This window comes from Mandrillus leucophaeus, unplaced genomic scaffold (genome assembly GCF_000951045.1).
Source record: "Mandrillus leucophaeus isolate KB7577 unplaced genomic scaffold, Mleu.le_1.0 Scaffold1092, whole genome shotgun sequence".
In the NCBI taxonomy this organism is placed as follows: domain Eukaryota; kingdom Metazoa; phylum Chordata; class Mammalia; order Primates; family Cercopithecidae; genus Mandrillus; species Mandrillus leucophaeus.
In genome coordinates, this window is record NW_012099121.1 from 562,628 (window position 1) to 588,452 (window position 25,825).

At 36.2% G+C, this 25,825-nt stretch overlaps 1 protein-coding gene across 3 annotated transcripts in view; it reads left to right on the forward strand.

Annotated features, from left to right (window-relative positions):
* Nucleotides 1-25,825, forward strand: part of ZNF292 (zinc finger protein 292) — a 104,480-nt gene that overhangs the window by 63,571 nt on the left and 15,084 nt on the right. For 2 of the 3 annotated variants that reach the window (XM_011988911.1, XM_011988904.1), the window contains 3 exons: nt 12,166-12,368; nt 20,582-20,718; nt 22,584-22,725. In XM_011988911.1, coding sequence (XP_011844301.1) covers nt 12,166-12,368; nt 20,582-20,718; nt 22,584-22,725 — 482 coding nt within the window. Of the gene's footprint in view, nt 1-12,165; nt 12,369-20,579; nt 20,719-22,583; nt 22,726-25,825 lie in introns of those variants that run through there. The other variant, XM_011988920.1, reaches the window with a different exon arrangement.

Genomic DNA, 25,825 nt, shown 5'->3' on the forward strand with positions numbered 1-25,825 from the left:
TCAACCAAGAAATACTCTTTAATTTGGGAGAGTAAGGGTGGACAGGACTCAGAGATAGTGGTTTCACTTCAACGTTTGAGTATCCTAGAGTGAGGTAGCTCTAATAACTAAACCAATACAAGTCAAGTAGATGGTTTTGAATATCAAAGGAACTTTAGGCATACTTAAATATTACTTATGCCTCTCTTTGGTCATAATCTTGGGATTGGAAAGGTACTTAATGCTCAATTATTTGTTACTCAATTTCAATTCCCCTCTAAAACATCACTGATAAATTAGCTTTTGCTCAAACACTTCTAGAGTATGGTACTTACGTAGTTCAGTCTATTCTTAGCCTGCAATTAGAAAATCTTCATTGTGAAAATTCTGAAAACTAATTTTTGGAGTTTCCTTCTTTTGGACCTGGTGCTGCCTCTAGCCATAGTAAAGTATAAATCTCTCTTTCACTTGGTAGCAATTGAGATTTTTAAAGATTGCCATCATGTCTACACTTAGTCTTCTTTTCTTTAATTTTTAATTTTTGTGGATATATAGCAGATGTATATATTTATGGGAGTCTTCTTTTGTAGACTAAAAACCTTGATGTGGCTTGATTATAAATCTACAATCGTGATTCCTCCTTTTTGAGTGCATTTTATGTTTTTGTAGTTCTCTTAAATGTGTAAATCTCAGCACTTCATCTGTACTCTAAATATGATCTGGCCAGTTTTGAGGTCACAGGTATCCTCTTTCTCTTCATGCTAACAATTTATACTTAAGTTAGTGTAACCTAAGATGACATTACCTTTCTGGGCAGCCATGTAATTCTCACAACTCAATGAGGTTACTAAAATCATTTAAAATTTTAAAAAAATAAATGCTAACTTCTAATTATGTCTTCTCAATCTACATTTGTATACTTTTTCTTTTGGTGTACAAGTGTATTACCTTTTTCTTCCTGTTTAATTTTACTGTATTAGATCCATTCTGTCTCCCCAACTTGTCAAGATTCTTTTTAATCCTGATTTTGTTATTCAAGGATTTTGTCCTTCCCAATTTCCTCTCATTTTGTAGACTTCATTTTCATATACCATATTGGCATCCAGGTTCTTCATCATAACCGTAAAAAGGTCATGTCCAGAAATCAAGCTTCTGGGATACTTACAAAAATCTTTCTGCTTGCCTTTAGTTCTTACATCCATATCCGTTGATTATTATTGTTTTATCAAATATACCTATTTTCCCATAATACTGGCCCATGATTCTCCTTTTCTATCTATAAGGATTTGGTGAAAGACCATAACAAGTGTTTGTGACTGTGAAAAACTGGCTGTGACAGGTTTTCAGACTTTCATTGTTTTTGACAAGTGTTTGCCTAAAGTTCTCTTATGTAAGATTATTCAATATTGAGATTAGTCTGACCTAATTTGTTTTTTACATAAAATTTTTTATTTTAGAATAGTTTTAAATTTATAGAAAAATTGTGAAGTTTCCGTATACCCTACACCCAGTTTTCATTATCATTAATATCTTTCATTAGTTTGGTACGTTTGTCACAATTAATAAACTAGTATTTATACTTTGTTATTAATTAATTAATCCATACTTTACTCACACTTCCTTAGTTTTTACCTAATGTCCTTTTTCTATTCCAGGATCCCATCCAGGATACCACATTACATTTAGTCGTCATGTCTCCTTAGGCTCCTCTTGGCTGTGACAGTTTTTCAGACTTTCCTTGTTTTTGATGACCTTGACAGTTTTGAGGAGTACTGGTCAGGTATTTTGTAGAGTGTCCCTCATTTGAGATTTGTCTGATGTTGTTCTCATGATTAGACTGGGGTTGTGGGTTTTGAGAAGGAAGACCAGAAAGGTAAAGTACCATTGTCATCACATCATATAAAGCGTATATATTGTCAACATGACTTACTACTGTTTTGAGGTTTTTTGGGTTTTGGGGTTTTTTTTTGTTTTTTGAGAAAGGGTCTCACTCCATCACTCAGGCTGGAGTGCAGTGGCACAATCCCAGCTCACTGCAACCTCCAATTCCTGGGTTCAAGCGATTCTCACACCTCAGCCTCCCGAGTAGCTGGGACCACAAGCATGTGCCACCATGCCTAGCTAAACTTCTTTGTATTTTTTGGTAGATACGGGGTTTCACCTTGTTGGCCAGGCTGGTCTCAAGTCCCTGACCTCAAGTGATCCACCTGCCTCGGCCTCCCGAAATGCTGGGATTACAGGCATGAGCCACTACACCCAGCCGACTTATCACTGTTTGTGTGAACCTAGACCACCTAGCTATGGTAGCGTGTGTCAGGTTTCTCCACTATGAAGTTATTCTTTCCTCCCTTTCCATGCTGTATTCTTTAGAATGAAATCACTATGTGCAACCCATACTTGAAGTGGAAAGTTATTTTGCACCTCCTTGAGGAAGCAGTATCTACATGTTATTTGGAATTCTACACAGGAGATTTGTCTCCTCCCTATTTATTTTTTTAAAATCAGTCTTTTATATTAGTATGGCCTTATATATATTTATTTTATACTTTGGTCATAATCTGATGCACTTTATTTTGTTGCTCAATTTCTTCCAGCTTTGGCGTGGGAGCTCTTTTCCTTTGACTCTTGTGTCCCTCGTCATGGGTTTTGTTTTTTGTGTGACCACTTCCTTGCTTTCTGGCACCATAATATGCTCCAGGTTCATCTGGTGTATTTCCTGCCTGAGTCCTGGAATCACCCATTTCTCTAGAGAGGACTTGCTCCTTTTATTGGCGAATGGTATTAGAAACCAAGATCTATATTAAACTAAATATGAATTCTTACTAATGTCTCCAAGTCTAATTCATTAACACAAGGATCATTCTAGCCTCCTTCCCTTGCTAATCTGTAATCCCCCACTTCAACAAAATGTCATATAATTGGAATCATACGGTATGTAGCCTTTCAGACTAACTTCTTCCAGCATTGGCCATCCATTTACTTACCCCTGTTATACCCCTATAGGGAAAAGCTTTCTTAATTACAGTACAGTGCTTTTGTACAGTTCTTTTTTACTTTATTCTTACATTCTCCACTCATTTCCAAAGTTAGTTAGGTCAGCACCTTATTTCTCCATTCCTTTCAGTGAGGTTGTTTTCATACATTTGTAATACAGTTATTTTGTTACATTCTGTATTCCATCTTGGGCTTCCTGAACCTCCTAAATAATTTTTTTTCAATTTGCATACCTTAAGATTCCCTGTTTGTGTTGTATAGTTTTATAGGTTTTGACAAATGAATAGTGTCATGTGTCCACCATTACAGTATTATACATAGTAGTTTCACTCCCTAAAAAAAAAAATCAACTGTGCTTCACCTATCCAGCTTTCTCCCAAACACCTGACAACTACTCATCTGTTTGCCACCTCTATAGTTTTGCCTTTTTTAGAATGTCATGTAATTAAAGCTTTTCATTTAAGCTTCTTTCACATAACATTGTATATTTAACATTCATCCAGAGCTTTACGTGTCTGTTAAACCAATGAGCTGTTAGCTCATTCCTTTTTATCGCTAAATAATTCTCCATTATATGGCTGTACCACAGTATCCATTCACCTGTTAAAGGTGAATGGCTAACAAACTGTGGTACAGCCATGTAATGGATGCTAGTTTTTGATGTATGTGCTGCCAGTTTTTGGTGATTTGAATAAAGCCATTATAAACATTTGCATGCAGGTTTTTGTGTGAATGTCAGTTTTCAGATCAGTTGGGTGAAAATACCTAGGAGTATGATGGCTATGTCATATGGTAAGACTGTGTTTAACTTTGAAAAAATAACTGTCTTCTAAAGTGCCTGTACCATTTTGTATTCTCATCAGCAATGAATAATTCCTTTTGCCCCATACCCTTACCAGCAATTGGTATTTTCTGTTTTTGGAATTTTAGCCATTCTAATAGGCATGTGGTGATATCACATTGTTATTTTAATTTGCATTTCTGTAATGACAAATGATTCTGAACATCTTTTCATATGCATATTTGCCATCTGTATATCTTGGGTGAGGCATCTGTTCAGATCTCTTGCCTATTTCTTAATTGGGTTGTTTGTTTTCTTATTGTTGAGTTTTAACAGTTCTTTGTATATTTTGGGTACAAGTTCTTTTTCAGATATGTGTTTTGCAAATCTTTTCTTTCCCTCTTGTGAAAGAATTCTCTTGTGGCTTGTCCTTTCTCTTAAGAGCAACTTACAGAGCAGAAGTTTTACATTTTCATGAAGTCCAACTTCCCAGTTTTTTCTTCCATGGATCATGCTTTTGGTATTTTATCTAAAATCTCATCGCTAAATCCAAGGCCATATAGATTTTTCTATGGTCTTTTCTAGAAATTTTATAATTTCCCATTTTACATATGGGTATATGATCCATTTTGAGATGAATTTCTGTGAAAAGTGTAACTTAATTTATGTTTAGTGAATTCGTCTTGGCTCTTACTAGTCACACTTCTTTTTCTGAACAATCACAACCCATCTTTTTAATATAATTAATTTTTAAACTCTTATTCAGGATTACATCTGTTGCTGTTTCTACAGTTTTGCAAGAAGTACCATCAGCCCCGTTTTGAAAATTACATTTTGCCATCTGTTTTCACTTATTCTATGGTTTGTTCTACTCTTAAATCTTAAGCTTATCAAAGAAGGAGTAGAGTAAGAGTAGAGGAAATATGCTTTTCTTTGCTATCATAAATAGTACATAATCAGACCCAAGTAGCAGACTTTCCCAAGAAGGTCCCACCATGCTCGGTTGTATTGTTCTCAGCATTTTTGGTGAGTTAGGTATCATCGTGGGTTTTAGCTTTATTAACATTTTGCATAGGTTGTTAGCACCAGGTGTCTGACACTCATGGTGCATCCTTGGTCTTAAACCTGTGTTTCCTTCTTTTGTATGTATTATTTTAAAATCTAAGCTCTGAGACAACTCCCTATTATAGTCACACTGAATTTTTTAGGCACTTTCCCTCTACTTCTATATTGGGTTAATTTGCAATTGCGTAAATTGCATTTTTGTCAGCTTGCCAGTCCTTTCTTGCATCTTGAGCGCTGCAGTTCTCTTCCCCACCCCCCCCAGAACTCTTTTGTTTTCAAAGGAAATTTCTAAAGCTTAAGATTTTCCGTGATACTCATAAATCATTCATGGTTTTGTCGGAAATAAGCCCTTATTTTAGTAATAAACTTTGCATTTTAAAGTGAACATGGAGAAATTGCTCTTTGCTAGATATTAGCATACCTAAGATGCAGTAATATTTTAGCAGGAGAGGGGATGGGAGGAGAGAGCTAACGATAACTAATGTTGCCCAGGTAAATAGGGTGAGGTCAGATCTGATTACATGCAGATTATACCCTACTATTTTATAATTAAATATAAGTAAGTAATTATGTGACGCAAAGTTTTCATTTTTACTAAAAAGGATTTTTAAACACATTCTTTGGTTTCTTAAACATCCCAGACAAGTACATTATTTTTTAAATACATATATATACATTTTTTTGAGCTAAGAGTCTCCCTCTGTTGCCCAGGCTGGAGTGCAGTGGTGTGATCTTGGCTCACTGCAACCTCCGCCTCCTGGATTCAAGCGATTCTCTTCCCTCAGCCTCCCGAGTAGCTGGGACTACAGGCATGCGCCACCATGCCCAGCTAATTTTTTATATTTTTAATAGAGACTGGGTTTCACCATGTTGGCCAGGCTAGTCTCGAACTCCTGACCTCAGGTGATCCACCTGCCTTGGCTTCCCAGAGTGCTGGGATTGCAGGCGTGTGCCACCATGCCCGGCCTTAATGGGTATATTTTATAATGTCATGTGGAAAAATCTGTCAGAATTTAGTTAAATCTGACACTCATAGTTAAATCTCATTTTGTGAAAAAATTGTGGCATACTGACTAGGTTCATCTATGATATGAAATACTTTCTAATCTTTAAAAGTTAATTCTGTTTCCTGAAAATGTGACATCCTTCTTCAGGAAAGGGGAAGAGGTGGGGTCAAGGTTGATTATCCCTAATTGGTCATTTGGAAGTTACCATGAGCAGTAGTTTCAATCCTGGCTATAATTAGAATTAACTGGGGAGGTTTTAGATAGACCAGTGCCAGGGCCCTACCTCATACCAATTAATTTAGACTCTGTGGGCAACCAGTATTGTAGAGCTTGAAGCATTGTGTTTTATTAAATGTCTTAATTCGGATTTTTTTGGATTAATTAAATGTCTTAATTTGGATTCCAACGATGCTGAATTGTGTTTTTTAAATATATTTTTAATTGTGGTAAAAAAACACAAGGTAAAATGTACCATCTTAACTATTCTTAAGTTTGGTGATGTCAAATATATTCACGTTGCTGTAAACATATTTCAAAACTTTTTGATCTTGAACCCCAAGGTGAAAATTATACCCATTAAACAACAACTCCCCTTTTCCCTTACCCCTCAGTCCCTGGTAACCACTATTCTACTTTTTGTTTCTGTAATTTTGAGTACTTTAGATCCCATATATAAATGTTATACCATATTTTTCTCTTTATGACTGACTTTTTTCACTTAGCATAATATCCTCAAGATTCATCCGTGTGGTAGCATGTGAAAGGATTTCCTTCCTTTTTAGGGCCAAATAATATTCCATTGTATGTTTATACCACATTTTGCTTATTCATTTATCTGCTGTATTTGGACATTTGGATTGCTTCCACCTCTTGGTTATTGTGAGTAGTGCTACTATAAACATGGGTGTACAAACACTTCTGCAAGACCCTGCTTTCAATTCTTTTGGGTTTATACCCAGAAGTGGGATAGCTGGATCATATGGTAGCTGTATTTTAAATTTTTGGGGGAACTTCTGTACTGTTTTCCACAGAGGGTACATCATTTTACAATCCTAACAGTATTGTATGAAGTTTCCAGTTAATTCACATCTTCACCAACACTTGTTTTCTGTTTTTTTCATAGTAGTCATCCTAATGGGTGTGAGGTGATATCTCATTGTGGTTTTCATTTGCAGTTCTCTGATGATTTGTGATGTTTCATACGCTTGTTGACAATTTGTATGTTATCTTTTGAGAAATATCTGTTCAAGTTATTAGTCCATATTTTAATTGGATTGTTTGTTTTTTGTCGTTGTTGAGTTAAAGGAGTTCTTTATATATTCTTGATATTAATCCCTCATCAGAGATATGATTTGCAGATATTTTCTCTCATTCCTTTTCACTCTGGTGAAAAGGTTGCCTTTTTACTCTGTTGATTGTGTCCTTTGCATAAAAGTTTTTTAAGTGTGATGTAGTTTTATTTTTGCTTTTGTTGCCTATGACATGTTTGGTGTCATAGCCAGGAAATCATTGCCAGTCCGTTGTCATGAAGCTTTTCCCTATGGTTTCTTCTGGGAGTTCTGTAATTTTGAATTTTCTCATTTAAGTCTTTAATCCATTTTGAGTTAATGTTTTTATATGGTGCAGGAATAGGGTCCAGCTACATTCTTTTGCATCTAGGTATCTAATTTTTCCAGTACCATTTGTTGAAGAGACTGTTCCTTCCCCATTGAGTCACCTTGGCACCCTTGTCAAAGATCATTTGACCATATATGATAGAGTTTATTTCTGGACTCTTTTCTATTGCATTGGTCCACATGTCTGTCTTTATGCCAGTTATCATCAGTGTTTGATTACTTGAGCTCTGTAATATATCTTGAATCAGGAAGTGTGAGACCTTCAACTTTGTTGTTCTTTGTCAGTTATTTTGACTTAAAGATTCTGTATGAATTTTAGGATGCATTTTTCTATTTCTGCCAAAAAAAAAAAAAAAAGCCATTGAGATTTTTATAGAGATTGTGTTAAGTCTGTAGATTGCTTTGCCTAGTTTGGATATCTTAATATTAAGTCTCATCATTCATGAACACAAGATAACTTTCCAGTTATTTATGCATTTCATTTCTTTTAGCGGTATTTTATAATCTTTAGTCTACAGGTCTTTTGCCTCCTCCTTGGTTAGCTTTATTCCTATTTTATTGTTTTTGTTGGAATTGTAAATGGAATTATTTTCTTAATTTCCTTTTTGAATTGTTCATTGTTAGTGTATAGATGCAGCTGATATTTATGTGAATTTTTACATCTTGCAACTTTGCCAGACTTATTAGTTGCAGTAGTTTTTAAATGGGATCTTTAGGACTTTCTACATATAAGATCATGTCATCTGCTAGCAGATGATTTTACTTCTTTTCAATCTTGATGTCTTTTATTTTGCTTGCCTAATTGCTGAATTGTTTCTTTTTTTGAGACTGAGTTTTTGCACTTGTTGCCCAGGCTGGAGTGCAATGGCACAATCTCGGCTCACTGCAACCTCCGCTTCCCAGGTTCAAGCAATTCTCCTCCCTCAGCCTCCCAAGTAGCTAGGATTACAGGCATGCGCCTCCACGCCCAGCTAATTTTGTGTTTTTAGCAGAGGCGGGGTTTCTCCATGTTGGTCAGGCTGGTCTCGAACTCTCGACCTCAGGTGATCTGCCCACCTTAGCCTCCCAAAGTGCTGGGATTACAGGCGTGAGCCTCCGTGCCTGGCCTAATTGCTGAATTATTTCTAAGAGAGAATACAGATTAAGTGTTTTTAAAAGGGGTAAGTGATCCTTGCTTTGAAAGCAAGGGAAAGCCACTAGAAGGTTTTAAACAGGGAAGACAATCAAGTGTGTGCTTTAAAGTAATGCCAAAAGCACCCTGGATTCTAGTGAAGTGATGGAGGTGGTAAAAGTAGATGGAGAAGACTAGAAGATTGCTAGGAAATAGTCTGATTAGTGATTTGGGCTGGGTTGCGTTGGGGGAACAGTGTGGAAGTGGAGATGGAGAAGAGTTAATGGAATTGAGTATTTAGGCATTGGAAGTGACAGAACTAGATGATAGATTGACATCTGGGTAGAAAGGAGGTAGGAGAGAGCATTTTTAAGACAGACTCAGGTTTCTGCCTTGAGCACAACTGAATAGATGGAAATGTGGAGATGACACATACTGTGGTGTAGAGATTTCGTATGCTGAGTTTGAGATGCTTTTCAAACAGCTAAAGATGCTGCAGAGGAAATCATGTGCAAATCTGAGCATGAGAATAGGAACCCAGTAAATGAGTTGACCCCACTTTAGGGGGAATCTAGGAGCTAGTGTAACCTGTTGTACATAGTACACAGTTAATTCTTGTGTAATTATTTCTCACAGAAAATCAACTCATATTTTGTATTTAATTATCTTTAATGTAGGAATTAGTAATTTCCTTTTAATATTATGAAAGTGACATGGCCGGGTGCGGTGGCTCATGCCTGTAATCCCAGCACTTTGGGAGGCCAAGGTGGGCGGATCACGAGGTCAGGAGATCAAGACCATCCTGGCAAACACGCTGAAACCCTGTCTCTACTAAAAGTACAAAAAAATTAGCCGGGCGTGGTGGCGGGCGCCTGTAGTCCCAGCTACTTGGGAGGCTGAGGCAGAAGAATGGCATGAACCAGAGAGGCAGAGCTTACAGTGAGCTGAGATCGTGCCACTGCACTTATACAAGCAAGCAATCTACAGATTTAATACCAAAAAAAAAAAAAAAAAAAAAAGACAGTGACATAAAGAAGGCTCTTTTACATTTTTAATCAAATTGGCTAAATATCATTTATTTACATTGCCATGTGAAGTAGCGTTATCTGTGTGACATAGCTCTCTTGATAGGCCCAAATATAGTAAAGCCTGCTTTTCTGTTGAAGTCTGTGAATATGGAGAAAACATGAAAAGGTGCCACATCAGTAAAATTACAAATATTTTATACTTTTGTGGGATGCCAGTGGGAAAAGCAGGCTAGGGAGTGAAATTTGATATGCTGGCTACTTAGAGATAAGTCTGAGAAGCATGAAAACAGTCTTTGTTGCAATATTGTAACATTATAAGGAAAAACATCTTGGATTGCAGAGAAATAGAGAAAGATGCAGGGAAGTGGGGGAAAAAGTAGTGAAGAAGTAGAGGGATAGAAGTGAGCTTTCAATAGGACTGAATTGAGTGTAACCCACTTTCGATCCATTTGAATCATGAACTTCAGAATATATAATTATCTTCCTTTAAAGGCTGATGCTACTTCAGAGGTTTTTACTGCTGAAAGCTGCCATTCTAATGAGAAGTAGACCCAGTAGTCAAATAGAAAAAAAAAAATTCTTTTCGTATCTCACACTGTATAAAGCTAGAAGTTAGAAGACTCATTCTACTCCTAGTTATGTCATTAACTGGCTTTATGTCCCTAGGAAATCACTTGCCTTCTCTGAGCCTCAGTTTACTCATCTGCCAAATGATGGAACAGACAAAATGATCTGTAAATTTCCTTCTACTCAAATATTCTATGTATTTTTGAAATCCATTTTGCCCTAAGTGTGGCAGTGGTTTCCCATCATTAAGAGACAAACAAAAGCCTATGGTTTTGAAATTTGCAATATTAATATTTTTCTACATTGATTTAATGCAGAAATTACACAATTTGTCATTCTAACTTAAATGCTGCTATTTGAGAATGTAGGGCCTATTTGAGATTGGGACCATCAGTTTTGTTAAATACTTCCCACCTTTAAGTTATTTATTCACCATGATCTTTTAGAGTCTGTTGATTATGACTTTTTTGTGGAAATATTTGCAGTAATTCCCATTGCAGTAATTCCCAGACTTTATATCTCTAGAGTTTCCTTTGGAGAAAATTGTTGAATTAGGAAACTAAAGGTGTTTATAGCCAGAATAACTTTATTATAACTTTGTTTTTTTAAATCTTATATTTAGCATCTTTTGCTTTGTTAGTGAACTAAACTGTAACTGCAATATAATTGTCCTAATAGGATAATGCAACTTTAAAAAAGAAAAGTAATGCCCTTTATCTCATAAAGACATAATAGTCAGAGGCACCAGAAACATATACTTTATTTATCTGTGCTTACGCTTTATGCCTTTTGATTTAGTGTAATGTAAAGAATAGAGGGTAGCTGGTAAAAAGGTCTAGACTTCAAGAAAAGGATTAGATTTGAGATCTTGTATTATATTGCTTATATGTTTATGGTTTTAATACTGAGGAGCCATGATCATAGCATTTTATAGAAGAATCTTTTCATAGTAGAGTGGAGTACAGTTAGATCTAAAAATAAAAGTACTAGAGGGAAACAAAGGATATTACAAGAAGGAAAGAAAATCTTTTCTCATTTTCTATCCTCTAACCTGCAAATTACTTACCAGACGTATCTTTCAGTATGTTAACAAGCAGAGAAGATAGTGTGTTTTATTCATAGGACATTTTAAATTTTATTACTAAAAGCCTTCCCAAGGTTTCAGGCTAGCCATTGCCAAATAAATTTTTAAACATGATTTCTATTCTGGTAAAGAACACTTAGGGAAACATTTAAACTTACACTTGTTGAAACTTAAATTCTCCTTCATATGTACGAAAAATAAAAATATTAATTCTTATTTGTAGATGACCAAACTAGCACTAGGGGATAGTCAGAGGTTTGAACAAAGTAGAATTGTTTTATAAATAAGTGACTGTTTTGAGTTTGTTCATTGACGTTTTAAAAATAACGACATAAAACCCACAGAAGTTTTATCCTTTGGCAAACTTTTCTCCCATCTTACTTATTTTTCTATAGATATTTTGGTTCATTCTAAAACATCTATTTTTAAAAGTTAGATTTCAGCTTTGTAAAATGGAAAATATACCATCAATATTGAACAAAATATTAGTTGAATCTCTTCTTCTGTAATGTTCCAATAGCTTTTTGTGGTTACTCATCATGTAAGGTTGTAATGCCCTAGCATTACAGATTTTAGGGATGCTAGCTGCTGGTGTTGAAGAATAACTGCTGTAGGAAAAAAATTTAGTGTAATTTTAATAACATTGACTATTAGAATTTAACACAGAATTATTTTCATCATCAAGTTTATTCAGCTCATTCTAAATGATCCCTTATGTAAGGGACCAAAAGTACTTAACTTTTCAAAGTTAGCAGTATAATCTCTTCTTGCTTATAAGGTCAAGTCTTTTGTGATAGCCTTACTAGCAATAATAGAAAATTGAAAAAAAGAAGCATTTTAGTTCCTATGTTTAAAAATATTTCTTATAAGTGTTTGTATTGCAAATGAATTATTACCAAATGTTAATAATCTATTATGTCTTGTTTTTTAAAGTGAATGAATTTTTAGCTTTTGAGGGTCCCATCTTGTTGGATATGAGAATTAAACACCTAATCAAAACACATCAGTTAAGTCAAGCAACTGCTCTAGCAAAGCTGTGTTCTGACCATCCAGAGATTGGTACAAAAGGTAGTTTTAAGCAAACTTACCTTGTCTGTCTTTGTACATCATCACCAAATGAAAAGTTAATTGAAGAGGTGAGTATGTTTTCTTTCATTAGTAATTATTTTTTAAGTTGAGAGATTAATTTTTAATTAGAATGTCTTTGATTTCCTTTTCTCTTAGATAGTGAAGAGATCATTGTCAATCTTACATTTTTGGTATGTTCCTGAGTGGTGGCAACATGATTCTAAGCAACTTTTAGAATTATATGTAAACTGATTGCACCTAGTTTCTGTTTTAAATAATATACATCTGTTAAATGCTTTGGCTAAATTGTTGGAAAGATAGTGGTGGCTTAACAGTTTAGTAGAATATCTAGATTTGTCAGCTTTGGGCCTTAACTTCAATCTTGTCTGACTTCAAGATACTTGAAGATCTTTTAAACTGGCTAATTTAAGTAACTTTGTAGAAATTTTATGACTTATCTCTGGGAATACTTGGAGATAAGTCATATAAATTTTATATTGTATATGCACATCTATGCTATATATAATTTTGAGTACATATTTATTTGCATATTTAATGTAAAACCTTATTTTCTCTCTTAGACATTGTGTTCTCGCTTCTAGTTTGGTATAAAGCATAGTATTCACATATTTGTATAGTTTATGACTACAAAATTCTGAGAGTGGAATCATGATCCAAATGGGAATTTTGCATTTTGGGGAACTCACAATTTCAAAAGGAAGTTGGAGACAGGGTAGGAGAATTAAAAGTTGTTGATCAAGAAACAGGGCGTGTATATTTTAAAAATTTAGATAAAACTATAGTAGATCGGCTGGGTATTGTGGCATGCCTGTAATCCCAGCACTTTGGGAGGCCGAGGTAGGCGGATCACGAGGTCAGGAGTTTGAGACCAGCCTAGCCAACATAGTGAAACTCCATCTCTACTAAAAATACAAAAAATTATCTGGGCATGGTGGTGGGCACCTGTAATCCCAGCTACTTGGTAAGCTGAGGCAGGAAAATTGCTTGAACCTGGGAGGCGGAGGTTGCAGTGAGCCAAGATCACGCCACTGCACTCCAGCCTGGGCAACAATGTGAGACTCTGTCTGAAAAAAACAAAAACAAAAAACAAAAACACCTATAGTAGGTTGATCAGTGTTCAGTGGGCACTGATTGTGTACAAGTGTCTTATATCTCTAATATACATACCCTTTGACTCCAGAGCAATAGAGAGGAAAACAAAGCGATTGTAGGCAAAACATAAGGATATGTTAAGGGAAAAGTTGAGATATAAGACAGAGGAGTAAACTAATAGAGCTTGCATGATCCTCTTAGACCGAGAGGTATTGTCATCAGTCTCAAAGCAGAATAGCTCATACAGAAAGCTCAGTGCCACATGAGGTTTGTAATGACGATTGTGTAATATTTTTTTCCTTGAGAATAGACAAGTAGGAAGGCAAGTGGTAGGCTTGGACCAAGATTAGAAATAAACCTGTTGGGTTTCTTTTGTGAGGATATTGAGGGTACTGGGAAGAGTAATGTCAGACAGTTTGTAGGCTAGATGGAGTAGAATCATGGTCTGTAGCATAGGATATTATATCATTATTAGTTTGGACTTCGACTAGTCTATATATGTTTTTCTTTATTATTTCTTTTATTACAGGTAATTGACCTTTTAATTGATATTATATATGAGAGCAAAATAGAAGACTGACATTTTCTTATTAGTTCAAAATAACTAGATAAGTTAATTTGCAGATGTATAAAATTTATTGAAATCACCTTTGACATGTGTGTAACTTTTAAAAAAAAATCATTAGTTATTGTGCTGCTACATCTCATATTTTTCAATGCCATGAAAGCTTTTATTATCAGTTCAGTCCCTGCCCTTAAAGTCTATCTGTCCTCCCTTCCACTTCCACAGATTTGTATTAAGTGAATGATTTTTTCTGTATAAGCATTGGTGGGAAGTTGACGGGAGGTGGGATTTAAAGGTGAATAAGGCATAGGCCCTTCACTAAAGAAGCATATCTCCTATTAGGAAACTGACTGTGTAAACATAGAGTGGTTGGGTTAGCTTTGAAGTTGAAGACTATGAATTTGTGTCTCAAGTAAAAATCCAGTAAAAAAAAAAAGAAAATCTGTATTTCCAGCTCTCTGAATAATCCAGTCTTGCAATACTGAACCTAAGTTCCTTCTTGGTTTAATTATCCAGAGTTGAGTAACAACAGTCCAGCCTGCTCTGGGATGTGATCAGGAAAATTCTCTGTGAAGACCCTGGGTACCTCTAATGTCATGTGGAACTATTTCCCTCCCCCCACTTCTCATGTTAAGCAGGTAGAATTAAGACTTTTCATGTTCATAAGCAGGGTTCACTAAGGCCTGTATACTCCATCCCAGGAAAAAACTAGATCATATACTGCAGAACAGGACAGATAGGTATAAGTCTACACATATATAGTAACATTACTTTGTTTAAAGTCCCTTGTTACAAAGTAACAACATTACTTTGTTAAAAATCCTTTTTTGCTTAGAGATTGCTTGCTCTTTTATGTTTCTGTTATAAACACATTAGAAACTTGTTCATTGTTCCATATGAGGTGAGTGAATTAAGATTTATTGATTTATTGTCCCCAACCCAGAGACATTACCCCCTTTAGAAGAGGTGTGCACTGTGTCCTGTCTCACTTGCCCACCCTACTCTTTGTCCACTTCATTAATGTACGTTACTTGCCTTACAAGTATTTGAGGTTTGGTTTTGTTTACGTGTTCCTTAAAGGATAGTGGGAATAGACTGTTAGAAGGAGTCAGCAATGGCCTGGATTGGTAGTGATCTTTCTGAGATCTTTGTCCAAGTGAGGCAAGGGATTGACTGTTCCCCAGGACCCTTTCAGTGTGATAGAAATAGCAGCTAGTTGATACCCCATAGGCTGTTTTAAAAAAAGAAAAGAAATAGCAGCTAGCCTTGGTAGATGGCAGAGGAATGGGGCTGGGAGAGATGAGTGTTTATCTGGCCTTTCTGGAAGGAATGAACTGGATTCTTGGTATAGTAGTAAAAAATAAAGTTAGCAGTGTCTAGTTGAGATCCAATATTTCTATTCATTTTATCATTAAAATAAATATAGAAGTTTAAAAACTAAAACTTTCTATCTTGTATCTCTGTAGCTGTCTCATTTCCCCATTTAACACTCCACTAGGTAATTATTATTAAGATTAAAATTTGATATGTAATCTTTCTGACATTTTTCTATGCAGATACATGCATTTTTAATACTTAAAATCACATACACACTCCCTGGTTGTTGGCCACTTTTCCCGCTATTATTGTGTACATGTTTCCATATCATTCCATATAGATCAACCTTATTTCTCATGGCTACATAATTCCATAGTATGGATTTGTAATATCTTTAACCAGATTGGTGGACACTTACTTATATTGTTGCTTTTTGCATACATCTGTGTATCCTTGTGGGGAGTGTACTGGTAGGGTAAATTTCTGGAAGTGAAATTGCTGGATCAAAGAATCAGCACATTTTAAATTGATAGGTTTAAACTATCCTCCAGAAACGATTATGGCAATTTATGTTTCCAAAAACAATATGTGAAATATCTTCTTAGAGATTATTAGTCTTAAATATTTGTTAGCCCAAAAGTTAATTTTGATTAACTCTTGATTTTATATTTTCTTAGTTATGACAGGTTTAACATTTATTTTCTATATGGAAAGCAATATTATTTTGATAAGCAAATCAGTTATTTTTTAAACTGTTTGTTTGTTTGTTTGTTTGTTTGGGGGGACAGAGTCTTGCTCTGTTGCCCAGGCTGGAGTGCAGTGGTGTGATCTCAGCTCATGGCATCCTCTGCCTCCTGGGTTCAATTAATTTTGCCTCAGCCTCCCATGTAGCTGGGACTACAGGCACATGCTGCCATGCCTGGCTAATTTTTTGTATTTTAGTAGAGACAGAGTTTCACTGTGTTTCCCAGGCTGGTCTCAAACTCCTGGGTTCAGGCAATCCTCCCGCCTTGGCCTACCAAAGTTGCTAGGATTATACACATGAGCCACCACACCCAACCGAAACTGTTTTTGAAATGTGATTACAGCCAATACTTTTTAAAAGCATGCTTTGTAAATTCATATAAAATGTTGATAGTGTTCTATGTTTTTTGAATGTTTGGCATAAAGAGCCATGTTAAAACATACAAATTATTATTTACATCTTTGAAATAATTGTTATGCTTTATAAAGGGACTTTATTCAGCATAATGTGTCTTTAGCAAACAGATCATCCTAATTGGTTTTAAGTATTTTATTAAGAGTTCTAAATTTTCTGGTATTTAAATTTTTGCTCATTTGTCAAAGCAATAGAGAATAGTCCCTCTATAGGTAATATACTGATAATCTCTGAACTTTGCTTCTTTGGATTTTTAAATAATTCTTGTTCATTGGTGGCTATGCTTCACTTTTCATAATTTTAATTCAGTCATTTACTACTTTATATATGACTTCCTTATTCCTACATTCTATTTAATGTCATATTTTTTCAAGACAGCCATCTAGTGGCAAATCAGAGAAATGAAGAATCCCAAGTACACCATAAAAATTGTTTCATTAGTATGCCTATGAAAAATGAAGTTTGCTGTGTTAGTATATATAGCAAATGTTTCCATTGGTACGTTGCATGTATATGAAAAAATACACACAGGCAATCACACATTTATATTTTTAAACATTAAGAGTAAGCCGGGCGGGTGCAATGGCTCACACCTGTAATCCCAGCACTTTGGGAGGCCGAAGCGGGTGTATCACCTGAGGTCAGGAGTTTGAGACCAGCCTGGGCAACATGGTGAAACCCCGTCTCTACCAAAATACAAAAATTAGCCAGGCGTGGTGGCACTTGCCTGTAATCCCAGCTACTCGGAAGGCTGAGGCATGAAAATCGCTTCAACCTGGGAGGCAGAGGTTGCAGTGAACTGAGATCACACCATTGCCCTCTAGCCTGGGTGATTGAGTGAGTCTCTGTCTCAAAAAAAAAAAAAAAAGAGTAAGCTAATGATAGTAATAACATTGGGGAAGTAAATTTCTTTCCTTATACATAATAGATAAATTTGGTACCATATGAGCACTCAGCAAGAGTGGCTTAGGTTTTATTTTTTATTTTATTTTATTTTTTATTTTTTACTTTTCTTGAGACAGAGTTTCGCTCTTACTGCCCAGCCTGGAATGCAGTGGCACCATCTCAGCTCACTGCAACCTCCACCTCCCGGGTTCAGGCAATTCTCCTGCCTCAGCCTCCCAAGTAGCTGAGATTACAGGCACCTGCTACCACGCCTGGCTAATTTTATATTTTTAGTAGAGACAGGGTTTCACTATGTTGGTTAGGCTGGTCTCGAACTCCTGACCTCAGGTGATCCACACCCCTTGACCTCCCAAAGAGCTGGGATTTCAGGTGTGAGCCACCGGGCCCGGCCTAAGGGTGGCTTAGGTTTTAGAAGAACAAAAATGATAAGATTAAAAATAAATCAGACTTTCAAGAAATAAGGATTTTTATTAAACCTGAACAAGTAAAAATCCATATTTAGCAGCATACAAATATATGGCCTTAGTATGCCTGTGCACGTGGAATTCTGGAAAGAGCACAGACTCTGAAGCTAAACTTAGGTTGACATCTTGACTTTGCCACTAAGTGCGTAACTTTGAGCAAGCAACTTAATGTCTTAGGCCTTCTTTCTTTAAAAGAAGTATTAGTATTGGCTGAGCATGGTGGCTCATGCCTGTAATCCCAGCACATTGGGAGGCCGAGGCGGGTGGATCAAGATCAGGAGATCGGGAGATTGAGACCATCCTGGCTAACACGGTGAAACCCCATCTCTACTAAAAATACAAAACGTTAGCTGGGCGTGGTGGCACGCACCTGTAGTCCCAGCTACTCGAGAGGCCGAGGCAGGAGAGTCGCTTGAACCTGGGAGGCAGAGGTTGCAGTGAGCCAAGATCACACCACTGCACCCCAGTCTGGACAACAGAGTAAGACTCCGTCTCACAAATAAATAAATAAATAATAAAGTAGTAGGTAGCATCTACCAGGCAAGCTGTTTGGAGGCAATGCAGTTTGTCTGCATGAGTGTGACAGGGTAATTGTTTAAAACTAACATAACTTTGAATAAAATATATTGTGATGAAGTGGAAAGAACTTTTTTTTTTGTTTTTTGGGGGGGTTTTTTGTTGTTGTTGTTTTTCTTGAGACCAAGTCTTGCTCTGTCACCCAGGCTGGAGTGCAGTGGTGCAATTTCAGCTTACTGCTGCCACCTCCGCCTCCCAGATTTAAGCGATTCTCCCACCTCAGCCTCTTGAGTAGCTGGGACTACAGACATGCATCACCATGTCCAGGTAGTTTTGGTATGTTTTAGTAGAGATGGGATTTCACCATGTTGGCCAGGCTGGTCTCGTACTCCTGACCTCAGGTGATCCACCCACGTTGGCCTTCCAAAGTGCTTGGATTACAGGGGTGAGCCATCGTGTCTGGCCAGAGCTTGGATCTTTGATGTCAGCCAGACATGATTTGATTTGTGGCTCAACCACTCAACTAGCACATTCATCATACAGATAGTCCCCCAGTTTATGATGGTTCAACTTAGTATTTTTCAGCTCTACAATGGTGTGAAAGTGATACACATTCAGTAAGTTTCTGTACATATGATGGGGTTACATCTAGTTAAACTTACTCTGAATTGAAAATATTTTAAGTCAAAAATGCACTTTCAACTTAGGATAGGTGTATTGGGATGTAGCCCCATCGTAAGTCACAGAGCATCTGTATATAGAATGTTAGTGATAATACCTACCTAGTGGGAAAGTTATGGTTAATAATATACATAAAATGTCTGACCGTGTGTTTAACATATTGTAGATATTTTTAAATCTTTACTTTATAAATATATATCCTTCAGTCTTTTTTTAATTTGCTTAAATCAAGCTGCTTATAAAGATTTGTTGAAAAAGAGTCAGACAGAGGAGTAGTGGAAAGAGCACTGTACCGGGTAGTACAAGACTAGATTTCAGTCTTAACTCTTCCACTAACTTCATAATTGCTTTAGGTAGTCATTTATGTTTGAACACACGATGTTTTTTTTTGTTTGTTTCTCCCTTAGTGTTTTCTAAAAAGGCCTGATTTAATGTGTAAAATAGAACCTGTGAATCTACTGCCCCACAGCGTTTATCCTCATTATCAAAGATTGACCTCAGGATTACCCCCATTCTCCATTTACATAATTATTGACTCCTAAACACATTACATTTTACACATATGCACATTTTTGCTTACTCAATATTACATGAAAGAGAGAAAATCAACTAGGAGAGGCATAGTCTCCTCTGTGGTACGTGAGTGCTAATGGTCTGTTTTGTCTTCAGTTCTTTTTGCCATCTGTCAGTTGTACCATGTTGGAATTAATCTTTCTATTCTTTGGAACACTGGTAATTTGTGATTGTATGCTGTTTGTCACATCCCTTGTCTTATAGCAGATGCTTGTAGCAATCACAGGTAAAGTCTCTTCGTTTTATATAGTACATCATTGTGATGAAGTAATAAATTTTAATTTTTAAAAAAAAAATAATAGATGTAAGTGCATCATTAAATGAAACAAGTTGCCTTCATCTAGGTTATATGTACACATGCATGACTTTTGGCAAGCTTTGAGATGGAGTATATTTATATGAAAAGAAAAATAGTGGAGATTTATAGAAAGTTGAGGTGAGCTAATTTTAAAAGTCGTAGTTACATAAAATGCTTAACACTATATTTTTCCCTCATGAATAGATACATATTTTATCAGTCTATACGCAGTGTACCTCTCTATGTCTCTCTGTTGATTCTAATGCTTGTTTAAATCAGTAGATAAAAGGGGAAAAAATAAAAGTACTATAGTTTTTTTTTCATGATCAGATCTGATTGAATGGGTAGAGAGTGCTTATAGTTATCATCAGTTAGTTACATATAAATGCTTGTAAATTCTTAAATAGTGTTTCTTAATATTCCTAATATTTCTCAGGTGTTTCTTAATATTCTCAGAATTACTATGTAAATTTCTACTGGCTATAAAGGTGTTTTATTTTGTTTTTTTTAACCGCAGCCAGTCTTTGTCCCATAGTGACAAATTATGACTGACTTGATAGTGTATGAAGTAATGGTATTTTATTCATGAAAACGATCTGTAAATATCTAATGAAAAAACCAAAGGTATATTGCTCTGTATCCTAATATAAAACCGTTTCGTGAAATATTTCTGTTGGCTTTTTCTTTAGATTTCAGAAGTTGATTGCAAAGATGCACTGGAAATGATCTGTAACTTAGAATCTGAGGGTGATGAAAAAAGCGCTCTTGTCTTATGTACTGCATTTTTGTCACGTCAGCTCCAACAAGGAGATATGTACTGCGCTTGGTGAGTGGATTTTATTTTTTAAGAAATCTTTGTTAAATAAGAACACAAAATAGGCTGTGAGAATTCATATGACTTAGGAACATAATTTAAAATCTTTTTAAGACAAAAGGCTTATATTTAGATATTACATGCTGGGCAAACTTATTATCAAGTAGTTGTTACAACTCTAAAAACTTTGTGTATTAAAGGCCACACAATTCCTTAGCATGCATACCAGTAATTATCTTTGGTCAGGAAAATTTTAAGTGTTAGAAAGCGAAAGACTTGTTTTGTCCAATGCCACCATAACATTTTTTAGATATGTAAGCAGTACATTTCTTCTTATGGTACATTTTCAGCTGGGCATAGCTTGTTATATGTAATCCTTTGGGAGGCTACAAGAAACAGAGATGTTGGTTTCAGTTAATGAAAAAACTGAAGATCATCTGCCTTAAATTAGCTTTCGCTAACACTGACAATTTATCTGGTCAGTCAACAGCACTATAATTCTTCAGTGTTGTGTTCATATTATGGGAACACATAAGAAAATTTGGTTTATAAAATTCCAACATTTAAGAATATTTACCAAATGACAGCATACAAATGAATAATAGAACTGCAAGGTAAATCAATGATTGTGTAATCAATAAAGATTGAAGCTTATAAAAGATTTCTAAGCATTGAGCCTTGTTGTGAAGGCAAAGTAGTATATGCAATACAGAGGATTGGTATGAAAGGCAGAAAGATTCTGAAGGGAGAATAAGTAAGATATATTTATCCAGGACAAGTGTAATAGGTTTTCTAGTTATACTACCAGAAAATCAGTGATGACTAAAAAATTAGTATGTTATGTTGGTTTTTACAAAGGCATCAAAAGCTAAGTTTCATATGCTAAGCAAAAGCAGTCCATTATAAGCTCTTGAAGGGCAACATAGAAGTTTATGTTCAAGAAACACTGTTTAAGATAAGCAGTTGTGAGTTGATTGACGACTCAATAGTGAGGGCAGAGTTGGATAAGGAAGTAGCAGTACAGAGTTCAGACAGAAAATCAACTGGAAAGCCAGGAAATCAACTGGGAAATTACTGTGACATAGATTAGTGTCTTCTGGGTTTTTTGTCAGCATTGGTTTTTATATTCATCTAATAATAATAACCTTATTATCAATTTTAAATTTGTTAGGAGATAAAAGAGAAATGCTGTTTAAAAATCATGTCATTGATATGTTTTATATATATACACACACATACACATACGTACACACACGTATCTTGAGCTTTCTTATTACATAAAGTTCACACGTCGCTCAAAGTTATCATCTGTATAACTCGTTTAAATGTTAAATGCTGGCTGGGCACGGTGGCTCATGCCTGTAATCCCAGTACTTTGGAAGGCTGAGGTGGGCGGATCATCTGAGGTCAGGAGTTTGAGACCAGCCTGGCCAACATGGTGAAACCCCATCTCTACTAAAAATAAAAAATTGGCCAGGCATGGTGGTGCGCACCTGTAATCCCAGCTACTCAGGAGCCTGAGGCACAAGAATCGCTTGAACCTGGGAGGCAGAGGTTGCAGTGAGTGGAGATTGCGCCACTGCACTCCAGCCTGGGTGACAGTGAGACTGCCTCCAAAAAAAAAATGTTAGATGCTTTCCTAGTAAAAGGTAATGCTTCTCTGGGACTGAAAAATATTAATAAAATGATTAATCATATCCTGATTTTATTTGGTATTTAGATAGTTGGGATCTATTTTCTTGCATTTAAACTTAAGCATGCATATAGGATTGGAATATAAAACCAGTTTTAATTTCAAATGTAATGACTGGACTAATGTGGTCCATGATTATTACATTACTGCTCCAACTTTTCTTACTGTAACTTTTTTTTTTAAGGGAACTTACTCTCTTTTGGAGTAAATTACAACAAAGAGTAGAACCATCTATACAAGTGTACCTTGAGAGGTGTCGTCAACTTTCTTTGTTAACGAAAACAGTATATCACATTTTCTTCCTGATTAAAGTTATTAATTCAGAGGTAAGAATAATCAGAATATTTTTAAGGTTAAAATGTATACATTATCATTAATAAAAGACTATAACTTTTATGATTTTGGCACCCTTTTCAGTGATTTTTAAAATGTTTCATTTAATCCTTTGAACATTTTCTTGTTAGTCCTTTAAGATACTTGATACAGAAAGACTTAAAAATGCAGTTGAGATCCAGGGGCTTGTTCTTACTTACCCAAAAGAAAAGTAATATATGTAATACTTAAATTATGTCATTCTTTGTTTTGGTTATAGGTGTTACACTACTTTAATAATTTGACTATAGAAATTTAAAAAGTAGGCTGGGCACAGTGGCTCACACCTGTAATCCCAACACTTTGGGAGGCCGAGGTGGGCAGATCACAAGGTCAGGAGTTCGAGACTAACCTGACCAATATGGTGAAACCCAGTCTCTACTAAAAATACAAAAATTAGCCAGGTGTGGTGGCGTGCACCTATAATCCCAGCTACTCAGGAGGCTGAGGCAGTAGAATTGCTTGAACCCAGGAGGCGGAGGTTGCAGTGAGCCGAGATCACGCCACTGCACTCGAGCCTGGGCAACAGAACGAGACTCCATCTCAAACAAACTAACAAAAAGAAATTTAAAAAGTATAATGAAGAATATATAGTGCTAGGTTCCTTTGCTAGCAGAAGGGAAGATTACATTATCTAAAATTCTACAAACAGCCACAAATACGTGATAAAATAAAACAAACATCTCTTTTATTGTGTAGCAGCTGAGATTGCAGGAATATTTGGGCTCAAAAGGTGAAACCTAAAAACAGGAACAGAAAGCTTGAACTGATACTGAGCCTCACCTAACCTGGAGATTGGGATAAGTTGCTACTTGCAGTAACTAAGTAGTTGGAAGTTTGATATTTACACAGGGACGAGAGATAGCTATATGGAGATAAGATCTTGGGCCAGGCCAGGGTGCTCACGCCCATAGTCCCAGTACTTTGGGAGGCCAAGGTGGGTGGATCACCTGAGGTCAGAAGTTTGAGATCGGTCTGGCCAACATGATGAAACCCCATCTCTACTAAAGTAAGTGGCGCCTGCCTGTAGTCCCTGCTGAGGTGGGAGGATGGCTTGAGCCTGAGAGACAGAGGTTGCAGTGAGCCGAGATTGCACCACTGCACTCCAGCCTGGGCGACAAGCAAGACCCTGTCTCAAAAACAAAAAGTAGTCCGGACGTGGTGGCTCATGCCTGTAATGCCAGCATTTTGGGAGGCCAAGCTGGGTGGATTGCTTAAGCCCAGAAGTTTAAGACCAGCCTGGCCAACATGGCAAAACCATGCTCTACTAAAATTACAGAAAATTAGCTGGGCATGGCGGCAGGTGCCTGTAGTCCCAGCTACTCTGGAAGTTGAGACACAAGAATCGCTTGAGCCTAGGAGGCGGAGGTTACAGTGAGCCGAGATTGCACCACTGCACTCCAGCCTGGGAGACAGAGTGAGACTTGGTCTTTTAAAAAAAAAAAGATCTTGGGCCAGCTCTACTTGTCTGCTTGGGTAGGTAATCTGAAACAACCACCCCCTCACCACATACACACACACGTGCACACGCATGCATACACGAGCACTACACAAAGCTGGAAACTGTGAAGTTCTATAATTTTATTGAAAAGGTAGACTAGAAAAATAATACTGTCTAACACAGATGGATGGTAGGGAATTTTAGGTATGTCCAACTGGACTCTGGGTCAGGGGAAGAAATTCTTTAGGAAGTTATAACTACAAGTCTACCCTCGTACAGATTTGGGAGCCACATTTACCCTAGCTGTATAGTTCAGAAATCCCTATGCCAAGTAAGTTAATGTTTAAGAAGGTGAGGATGAATACCTAAGATTCCTGCAGAAGGAAATGCCGAACTGCTTTGGGAGGGACATATTGTCAACACAGGTGTTTCATAAAGCCCTGCTTAACATGAGTTCACCATTAAGATTTATAAAGATACAAAACTATCTGACCTGAGTGATTTTCAGCAAAGGAATAATAGGATTACTTGCCTAATACTTTAAATAATATAATTATGGAAAAATCTGGGAAGTGTATATATTTAAACACTTAATAAGGAATTAAAGTATGAGAAAGACAGTATCAAAATGACCAAGCATTGTAAAAAGAGTCAAAAGAACGTTTAGAAATAAACATATATAGTTATTGAAATGAAAATTTTAACAGGTGGATTATGCAGATTAGACACAACTGAAGAGTGAGTTGATGAGTAGAGGTTGCATATGTGTTTCCATTTATTTATTACTATTAAATATTAATAAATCAGAATTCCAGTTTCGTAAAGTTAGTGATTTTCTTATAGTAACCTTTGTAGAAATGCAGTTGGTTTCCATTTAAATGTACACAGAAAACACCTTCCAAAGGTGCTACCATTGTGTAGAATCTAAAAACTGAGATGCAGCATGATTAAGAAGTATTTTTAAATGAATGTATAATTGTTTTTGAAAGGAAGGACCAAAAGATACTTCTATTCCTCTTTATAAGTACCTTTTAAAATCTGTCATTGGTCAGTAAGTCTTAGATGTATCTTCATTTTTCTCTCCTAAAAATAATTTCTCTTCATTTTCAGGAGGAAAGAATATGAATGAATCCTGCTTTCCAGTTTTTCCTCTGTCACCCTTGTTAACTTGTCCTGATTTTTCATTTATGTATTGCGGTGCTGCAGTTAAAAAATAAAGTAGCTGGGCATGATCACTTGAGCCCCAGATTTCAAGACCAGCCTGGGCAGCATAGCAAGACCCTGTCTCCAAAACAAAACAAACAAAAACCTGAAAGGGACCAATAATAAATTTCTTATGAAACTACTATGCAGTTTAAAATTATAGATTGTGCCACTAACTTAAAAAACAGCACGACAGAGTAGAGTAGAAAGAAGTTGAAACTAGAATCCAAACTGGGTATAAATCTTGACTTGGAATTGACCTTAATCACTGTAGGTTTCATTACTACTAAATCAGATAAATTGAGGAGGTTAGGTAAAAGTGACCATCCTTCTTCAGTCTTACTCCCTACTCATAAAGAGACCATGGTGGGCCAGAGGATGGGGTGTAAAATACTAGACAAGAGCTGCGC